This window comes from Lolium rigidum, chromosome 4 (genome assembly GCF_022539505.1).
Source record: "Lolium rigidum isolate FL_2022 chromosome 4, APGP_CSIRO_Lrig_0.1, whole genome shotgun sequence".
NCBI classification, from domain to species: Eukaryota; Viridiplantae; Streptophyta; class Magnoliopsida; order Poales; family Poaceae; genus Lolium; species Lolium rigidum.
Window position 1 is genome coordinate 261,124,724 of NC_061511.1, and position 10,277 is coordinate 261,135,000.

General features: G+C 45.6%; 1 protein-coding gene across 1 annotated transcript; it reads right to left on the bottom strand.

Moving 5' to 3' along the window:
• Nucleotides 1-2,591: 2,591 nt before the first annotated feature.
• On the bottom strand, nucleotides 2,592-9,418 carry LOC124648669 (uncharacterized acetyltransferase At3g50280-like). Its single transcript, XM_047188388.1, has 2 exons — nucleotides 8,821-9,418; nucleotides 2,592-3,421 (listed from the first exon to the last, which is right to left on the bottom strand). Exons 1-2 carry the CDS (start codon nucleotides 9,410-9,412, stop codon nucleotides 2,592-2,594), a joined length of 1,422 nt encoding a protein of 473 aa, XP_047044344.1. The 5' UTR covers nucleotides 9,413-9,418.
• Nucleotides 9,419-10,277: the final 859 nt, after the last annotated feature.

The window sequence follows — 10,277 nt, forward strand, 5'->3', positions numbered from 1 at the left end:
CTCGATGGGCTTTGGGGGCCCGGCCCAAAATCATTCCAGATTTGGCCTTGGTTGACGTGTAGGGTAGGATAGTCCACGTTTCGCAGGATATTTCAAGTTGTGGAAAAAACTTAGCACGCCATCCTAGCCGTGCATTTTTTGTGCATTTGAATTCCAACTGTGCATTTGAAGAGACCACCATCACAAGGTATTGTCCTTTAAGGTTTTGCTTCTAGGTGAACTTATGTTTCATGATTTTGAGCTCATTTTTCCATGATCGCGTCCAAGAGTCATATGTTAGTGAAGATATAGAGTTGTTCTCTTTCCTCCATGACTACTTTGCCACATCATCGGTTTACCTATAATAAAATGATACTCCATAAGAAACAAGCATTTAGAAAGGCCTAAACAAGACGATTAGGGGAAGAGTACCCCTTGCGCTCTGAGAGCTCGGCACGTGGTGCAACCGCAAAAAAAAAAAATCATTTAAGCAATCGACGGACATATTAAAGATACAAAAACAAAGAATCACAAGAATATAATAGTTGGGGTATTCGCCTTTAGGTTCCGGCTCCTTGGGTTAATGGATGGCAACACACAAGAGCAGAAGCACACGCATACCGGTCTTAGGCACAATCACCTCATTCCGGTTGTTGTTCTAGTGTGGTGTTGCCACTAATTAATGAGGTCGTCAATGTGATTTTCTCTCCATGGGTTGCGCTTGTCATGCCTCCAGCTGCGCCTCCTTCACCGCTAGCCTCCCTCATAAGGCCGACGAGCATAGGTGTTGCCAGTTCTAGGGCAATCAGCCTTAGCTCCATCGCCATCCATGCGAGTTTCAACGAGGCCACGGTAAGGGATCCACCATACGGGCATGAGGGACTGGATCTGTGGTGCGGAGAGGGTGGTGTGGGTGATATGGTTAACTTTTAGCATAGTTGCTAGCTGCATTGTGGCCCGGGCTCGGGGAAGGGGCATGCTCCCATCACATGAACGACATATAAAGATCAGAAATTCACCTTAGACCATCATGCATAGATGAGTAGCGGAGTAGCTAGCAACAGAAGTGCCGAATTTGTTAGAATAAAATTCGCATAAAAATGCTTGCGGATTTCATGTGATGCACACTGAAACAGTGAAAATCTATCAATACTCAACACTACAGTCGTTCTGACCAACCCATTGGAAGTGTGCATGATGACCTTGTGCATGGCCCCATCTGCAACAAAAGGTGTTTAGAGAAACAAATCAAACTTCTTCTTAGGCTTGATTGCTTATTTGTATATGAGAGATACCTTGTTACGTTTCTGCATTGCACAAACAAATACTAATGTCTAAACACATTGGTTTAATTTGTAAGAAAACTGTGTAAATGCCCTAATAACCTAATTTTTCAGCAAAATTAGCTTTCTATTACTTTTAAATGAATGCATGTTTCCTCATATGGTAAGCATGAATTTATCAACTAAAGGTCATCATCAAAGATACAGGAGGCGATCATGAGGCGCCTCTAAAACCTATCTAGGGTTTCATCCCTCCTGTCGGCGATGCTATCAGTCCGCTCTGTCTCCGGTGGCCTTAGGGCTTTGGAGGCGCTGGCATGAAGGTTTTAGTTATTCATTTAGTTTGTTTCCATTGTCTTCTTCGGGATGGTGAGGCGGAGGCTACATCCTGAAGTCGGAATAAGTTCCTCCCCGCTCTATCCTCGCTTCGGTGGTGCGTCTAGTGCCGGCGGAGGGCGCGTGGAGTCGAGTGTACGGTGGATCTCGTGGGATCTAGTCGGTTTTTCGTGTTGGTTGGTGCGGTTTTAGGTCCGTCTCTTCCGATCTTCGGCTGTTATAATTGGCAATGGAGGGTCCTTTGGGCATTAGCACGACGATTTCTCGTTTGTGTACTACAACAAGCTCTAGTACGACAATTTTTGCCTGGCTTCGGTGGTGGAGGGACGAGCACGGCTATGCGCCTTCGGCTCACGCTAGTGTCTGTAGTCGTCGCTGGGTGGTCGAATGACCTATTTGTAACAATATTACTTTTGTGACTCCTTGTATTGCTGTTCCTGCTCATGATTACTAACAGATTGGTGGAATTTTCGTATTCTTTTTTAAAGAATAAACACTATTCCACAAGCCCACAGTTCGTACCTGATGGATGCAATATATGATCCAGAGAAAACACGTCCAAATTAACAGTTCTCATCTTGCAACACCTTTGTTTGCCATGATCCATCACAGCTAGACTGTTGAATAATGAGACTGAACGATGGTCGATGATGCAGTACAAAAGGCTAAAGTTCAATTTGATCAGTCCTGTCATGCCGGCACCCTCACTCAGGAGCCAGATCCTCTAACGTGTAGTAGCAAAGTCAGGTAATCTACAGCACACTGACTTTCCTTCTTCATATCTATATGATTATGATTAATTTGATCTAAATTAACATGCACAATATAAATAGGTGGTATCCATTGAAAGTAATTACTTACAATCAAAATTATGACCTGCTATTTTTTTTGTTTAGATGATCTATGTGAACAGTAACTACTCACAGTAATTTGCTACAGTGTAATATGTACAGTGTTTCCTACAGTACCCTGACTTTGGTTCTTCAATTTACACTACCTCAACACTGTAGCAGCCTGACTTTGCTCTTTCACGTTAGAGGATCCGGTTACCCTCACGACAGCGTCCATGAACTCGTCGTCGGCGACGAGCCTCTTCATCGCGTCCGGCGCGATGCACAGCTCCAGCGACATGCTCCCTCCCTGCTCCGGCCCTTGGTACACTGTCGCCTTTCCATCTGTTTTCCCCTCGCGGCCGCTACGCACGGCGGTCGGCTTCCCCCACCCGAAGTCGTTCCCAAACACGTTGAACCGCGGCGAGCTCCCGGTCATCAGCGCCGCGCCTCCGGACATGAGGCTCCCAAAGTACCGGAACTGCGGCTCCCTGGTCCAGCTCTCCAGCCACTCCCTCATCGCCGCCTCGTCGAACGACGCCACGGCGCGGTTGAGCTGCCACGCCGTCCAGCCCAGCCCCCTGTCCAGGATCTCGCCGACGGTGCAGCTCGCCGTGCCGGGCACTAGCGCGTTACCCATGTATCCCGGCGGTATGCCGCACACGCGCCCTCTGCACCCGATAGCCAGAGAGTAGGTCGTCTCCTGCCCCGGCGGGAGGCGCCGAGCTCGGGACACCCCCCGCCACAGGTGCGCGAGCAGGGCCTGGAGGGAGGAGATGGTGGCGGTGGCCGTGCCGACCATCTCCTCGTTCGCCCTCGCCTTGAGCTCCCTGACGCTTGCGCCGGAGAAGGTAAAGAGGCACTCTTGTACCGTCGGGGGCTCGAATCGCCGGACGACCTGCTGCAGCTTGCTGGACGGCAAGGGGATCGGCACGCGGCTGGCGTCGATGAACCACCTCCTCTGCACCCGCGCGGAGATCTCGCTTGGGTTGCCTCTGTTGGAACTGCTCTCAGGTAACAAACAAACCGAGAGAAATATAAGGGGAAGTGGTCTACCACGTTCCCCTCACCTTGGAGCCTTGATCGGAGGTCCAAAGCAATGTTCTGGTTTAGGTCCCTGTCCCCTGGCCCTGCACATATAAAAGAGGAGGAAAGCCCCTTTGGGGAAATACACACGTACGGGAAAAAGACCCGATTACTCCTAACAACCCGATCCTGAAAGGAGGGCCAAGGGGATCAGAAGACCGACGACTACCGCCGGCCACCAGGAGGACAGTGCCGGCGGCGCCCTTGCAAACCTTCTTCGACCAAGCAATGGGCTACACCATGCCTGCATCGAGCAGGCACGGGAATTCCTCTTCCTCTACCCGTAAGTTCATCTCCTGATTCTCTGCCTAAAGTTGATTAGGTGCTCTAAGTATGATCAGTAGATTAAGTTAATGTCCTTCTAATGATGCAACTAAATCTAACAATGGTATCAGAGCAAGGTCTGTTCAGCTTAGAGTCCTAATTATGATCAGAGGATCATGTTTTAGCCCCGGCACAATTAAAAGATCACGTTTATTCTAATTGGCTGCAAATCAGTACTAATGAACATGTTCACAATGTTAATTAGCCTTTGCTACAGTTTTGTGCTCATGGATATGTGGTGGTTAATTAATTCGATCATGTCTTGGTACTATTTCCGTTTTCAATTAAGATAAGAATAGAGAAGGAGGGGAATCAACAAATCAAGAAATGGAAAGGAAATCTGCAGGATTGTTTTCCCTAAATTTTGCCCCGAAACTCGAGCCCAAGAAGGAATTCCCAAAACGTGAGTTTGGGAACTCACCAGATGCCACCACGCCATCATCTCCTCGGAGACGACGAGCGGAATGAAGCGCTGGTCACAACGCGGAACAGATGACGACGGGCTCGGTCTCCGTGCCGTCGCCATCTTCGCCCGAACGGCCACGGTCTCGCCGGCCAGCAGTACTTCCACCAGAGCCACCAAAACGACCATGCGCGCGACGCGGAGAGGGCGAGCTCGATGACGCCGCGCGCAAAGTTTCTTCGATGCACGCGCGCGCCAGCGAGCAAGCCCGCCTCGCCGCCGTGGTAACCGCAGCTTGGCTTGACCGGCGCCGCCGCTCTCGCCCTGCCGATGCGGGAAAGTCGGTAGGAGAGGAAGAAATGAAGATAGGGTTTGGCCCGTCTGCTAGTTTGTTCAGACCATGGAAAGTCTGGACCACCCGATTTGATCCTTCGGCCGTTAGCACTCGCATGGAGATGGGCTCGGAAGTTTACCACGCTGAATTCGTCAAGTGGGCTCCGACGCATGTTATGTTGGCCTTGCCATGCATATGACTGCTAGGCCAGAAACTGAAAAGGCTATCCTGGGTAATGTTGGGCTCAATAATGTTTTCTGGTTTCCTAATGTTTCCTTATGTGAGGGCAAAAAATTCTCTTAGAAAGAAAATATGGGCCGAAGATACTTTAGGCATTTGTTTTGTATTTTTTTTCAGTGCATTTTTATGCTCACGTGTTTATGTTTTGCACTGGTTAAAGATCGAAAGTGCTTAAAATTTATGCTTCACGAACATGTCAGGTTTTCTAAATAAAATATATCAAACTTGAAATTTCATTCAAATGTTTCGACATGTTGTTGTGTCTTTTGTGACATTTGATGTAGAGTATTATTTTAAATATAAATTAATCTGAGAATGATGTGGCTCATATTTTGTGTATATTTTATGAGCACGACTAAAGGCTTTCATATGGAAAATTCTTCATATGATTAATGATGATGTTTTTATGGCATTTCTTTATGACGTGATCATCACTAATGGGTTGAGGCCACCCAAGGAAAATGATAATGGTCTTGTTTTGTCGGTTTTCCGCACCGTACTATGCGGCCTAATAATGTTGAGCCATTATACTAAAGTATTATGTTGGTGCAGTTTATGTCTTTCGACATGCACAGATTAAAGGTGATGGAGGCTAATAATGAAGTTAGTAAAATTTTGGTTATTTTCTGAACAATAATGCTATTGTCCGGAGAATTTTACTATGATATTTAATATCATATCCACGTGTTATCTTTCTCATGACTATTATTGCTTACCAAATATTATTATTTGGTGAACCTTGATGTAATTTAATGTCCAAATTTGTTTGGAGAATAATGTTATTTTCACTGTGGATGTCACTCTAATGTTTACTCAGTGAGGTGTCATTTTTTTTATGATGATGTTAATGTCCAAAATGAATGGTATTTTCTACCATAGCATTGATAGTTTTAATGATTATTTTGACAAGTTTGATTAATGTTATTGATATTATAGTGTCAAAATTTGATGGCAGAATGGCCGTGTTTTGCTATGAATGCATGTGTCTAAAAACACGTTGGATTCATTATATTGGTACTTCATGTTAATGCTGGGTATTAACTTAACAAATGGTTTTCACCGATCAATATGCGATTTTAAAATTTCTCTAGTCAAAATGGAACCAACGAGAAATTTTGGTTAGAGATTTATTTATGAGAAAATGTCATATATGGGATGTGACACTATTATGACCAACGTTGATTATTGTCATGTCCTATTTCTTTATGAATGATAAGATTCTCTTCCGTTTTTCAGCCCAACGGTGATACGGATTAGAACAACAAATGGACTTGTTTTGATTAGTATCATTGCAAGTTTTCTTAATGTATAATGTTTATGATAATGCTCATAAGATATTACCCATTTTTCAACATCAGACAAGGGTTTTTTCTATGAGAACAATAAAGACTAAAGCATTTGAAGACATTTTTTGCTTCTGCATATGAACGAATTGTTCTTCATAATGCCATCATATGATGTAAGTCTCTCCATCTGGTGAGAAAATTAGGACCTTTATGAATGAATAATTTGTAATACTGATGTGTGCTATGGCACAATTAAGATGTAAGGAAATTGAATAATGAGACCTCGTCGAAATTGTTGTCAAGTTTACCACATTTCGAAGGGGGAATGGGTTGTCTCACTTAATATGGGATATGTCATTCACTTTTCTTACACTACAATGATGAACGTGTTTGTTCGTTCTCTGAGTAAGATGGAACCAACGAGAAGTCTTATTTGGAGGGCCAATAAAAACCACACTAATGTTCTAACTCCTTGTATTTATGATAATGTGTACTTACTCCCTTATGACCATATGAATCACATATGAATGCTAAAGTTACAAGTTTGCCAGCATAATGTCAATTATGATGTAGCATGTGGCTTGATTGTATTTCTGACCAACGTCGTTTATTATCATGTGGCATGCTTTACTAAAGTGGCGAGTTTGTCGGTATAATGTGGCTTATAATTGTAATTCTGACCAACGTCGTTTATAATTATGTGCCACATTTCATTAAGTTCTTTTCCACCTTCTGCCCAACGGTGTTCTGGTTTAGAACTGAAATGAAGTGTTATAAAGTTTTGGAGCTATGTTCTCCAACGTAAATTGATCATCGGGAACCTGGAACTTATGAGCATAAATCGTTAGGAGGATTCCGTTAGATCTTTGTTCATATGCATCAGGTCGGTTGAGAATTATGCAATCCCTAATGCAACACTTGTGTTGAGTCTCAACCATTTTCCTGTGATAAACAATGTGTGTGAACCATATAGGATGAATATTATGAGCTTTAGTGATCCTGAATGAGTTAAATAATGGTGGGCCGTATATGGCTCTACAAAACTGAATGTGACTCTGAGGAAATCTTGAAAGGATCAAACAAAGAATGTTAAAATATTACCTCAAGATGAGGGGGAGCAAGCTTCATTACTTTATGTAGATTGAACCTTATTGGCTATCTAAGAACTTTCAATCTTCTAATTATGATATGAAGAATCTTGCTAATGCATCATACTTTGATTGCGTTGAGGTTCACCAAGATATAAATATATGTCGAAAAGGAGTATAAGTTCTATATTATGATGACATACGGAAATAGAGTACGAAAATAAAATATTATGTACTAGTACTCTATCTCGCCTACTACTAAAGTTAAGGGCAATATAGATGGGCATTTCAATGTCCGAGGAACCATTTTAAACTGATCAGATAATGGAGGTTCCTTATGCTTCAGTTGTCAGAAGCAGCTTTATGTATTCAAGAATGAACATGCCCTACTTACGATCGGGATAATTGGCAAATACAGTAAGTTCAGAAATGGACCATTGGAAAAGCCGTCAAAAAGTCTTGCGGTACATGCAAGACAACAAAGTTACATGCTCATTAATGAGATGTCTGGTAAACTCAAATTTGGGGTTATTTAGACACTGGTTTTGCGAGGTGTGTGGATATTAAAGTATCCACGTCATGTCACATCCTCACCCTCGCATGTGGAGCTATATCGTGGAAAAGCTCCAAAATGATGCTCATGAAATTAGTAATGATGCAGTGTAGCATGTTAAGAGGCTATCAGACAGGTTGTATGTCAAAATGTTTTTTCCCGAAATTAAAGTGGTAGACAATATTTTGACCACTTACTGCATTATGACACGCAGTCTTCTATGCGAGTAACAAGTCAAATGGTGTTGCCAAAACCATAGACAATACGTTTTGTGTTGTGAAAGATAGAATCCAGGATCAACCTATTGATGTTAAGCATATCGATATGTTTTTGTATGGATCCATTTAATTGAAGGCTTATCACCCATATTTATGATTATGTTGCCGGCATGGGTTGATGGGAAGCTTTTTGACCCTGGAAATAAGGACCATCAAATAAACCAACTCCCGTAAAGTAATATGTTTTCCATGTTGATATAGAATGATGTACTATAGGTAAAGAGGTTCTATGACATTTCATTGGTCATGGTAACACTTTATTTTGGTATGTTATTTCTATTGAGAGTGGTCTTATGATGTTTGTTATCCTTACGATCAAGGGGAGAATGTTGGAACTGCTCTCGGGTAACAAACAAACCGAGAGAAATATAAGGGGAAGTGGTCTACCACGTTCCCTCACCTTGGAGCCTTGATCGGAGGTCCAAAGCAATGTTCCGGTTTAGGTCCCCGTCCCCTGGCCCTGCACATATAAAGAGGAGGAAAGCCCCTTTGGGGAAATACACACGTACGGAAAAAAGACCCGATTACTCCTAACAACCCGATCCTCGAAAGGAGGGCCAAGGGGATCGGAAGACCGACGACTACCGCCGGCCACCAGGAGGACAGTGCCGGCGGCGCCCTTGCAAACCTTCTTCGACCAAGCAATGGGCTACACCATGCCTGCATCGAGCAGGCACAGGAATTCCTCTTCCTCTACCCGTAAGTTCATCTCCTGATTCTCTGCCTAAAGTTGATTAGGTGCTCTAAGTATGATCAGTAGATTAAGTTAATGTCCTTCTAATGATGCAACTAAATCTAACAGCCTCCTCCTCCTCGGTTGATCTCCGACCAGGTGTTGAAGAACTCCCAGAAGACGAAGCCGTCGCCGACGGAGTGGTTCAGCGACACGCCGATGAAGACGCCGTCTGCGAGCTCGGTGACCTGCGCCGACAGCACGGGGAGCGAATCGACGGCCGCGTCCGCGCCAAGCACCCCGTTCAGCGGGAACAAGGCCCAGACCAGCGACGACGGGGTGTACACCGAGCCGGTGAGGTCCGCGACCGCGACGCCGGCCGCCGTCGCATGGACCAGCTCGGCGCCTTCCCCGGTGCAGCGCAGCCTGACAGTGACGGTCCCGTCGCCGCGCTCGTCGACGGCGAGACGGCCGGCCAAGTGGTAGTACCTGCCCAGGGCGCGCGCCAAGGACGACGCGAGGGTGCCGACGAGGCGGTCGCCGCCGGCGGGAGGCACGGGCAGGAGGACGCCCTTCTGGATGTAGTCTACGCTGAGTAAGCGGAGGTCCCATGGCGTTAGGTGGATGTCCTCCCGCGGCGGCGCGTCCCCGTTCGACGGCCGGACCATTCGCCGCGAGACGATCCGGATGGTGCCAGCGGCGCCTCCTGCTTCTTCCATGTGAGTACAACTGGATCTGCGGATGCAACATTCTATTGAAAATTTCAATACGGACTATAATTTCTTAGAGACGCAATACTCTCAAATCATAGAACGTTTCTTATTGAATTTAACCTGACAAATCACCTCCATTTCTTTTTAAACAGAAATCACCTCGAGAGAGATTAGTTTAGGAGATCTCTTAGTTTAGAGTTGATGCATCTGCGTAGTTGACATGATCGGGTTCACTGGCAAGGCAAGACAGCAACTTCGGTCTTGTCAAGACCATGAGCAAGTGAGCATCTTCGATAATTTTTGAAAATAGACATTGAAACTTGGTGAAACATGATGAACCATGATGAAACTTGTGAAATTTACTTTGAAACAATCGAGTTTTATTGTGCATCATTATGTTTAAATATGTTACTCCCTCCGACCCGAAAAACTTGGCGGGCGGGTAATTTTACGAAAACGCCCCCGCAGTTTTTCACCTGAAGAAATCAGTTCGTCAACGCCCCATCCCGTCCGCCTCCCATTCCCCATTTCACCCGCCGCCGGCGCCAGGCCGTCTCCGGTTGATTCCGCTCACCACCTTCGCCGCGCGACCACCGCCCAGAGCTACCGCATCCTTCTCTGTAGATCCCATGGGCTAGAAGCTTGGCTACGCAGCCCCTCCACAAACCCTAGCCGAGGCTCAGTCAAGGCTCTGTTTTTCGATCCAATGTCGATTCTTTTGGGCGGCGGCTATACAAATCCTCGACAGCCTCGAGGGACGGGTCTTCGCCGGCGCCGTCGTCCAGCTCACCGGAGGTGTAGGGTCTTCCGGTTGCCGCGCTCGTGGTCGACAGCTACGTGTTTCGTCGGCGTCGGCAACCGGAGGGGCGTC

Coding starts and splice junctions, on each gene's coding strand:
- LOC124648669 (XM_047188388.1), bottom strand. CDS start 9,412: ATGGAAGAAGCAGGAGGCGCCGCTGGCACCATCCGGATCGTCTCGCGG. Junction 3,422..8,820: donor CAACCGAGGAGGAGGAGGCT/GTTAGATTTAGT, acceptor GTTCCAACAGAG/GCAACCCAAGCGAGATCTCC.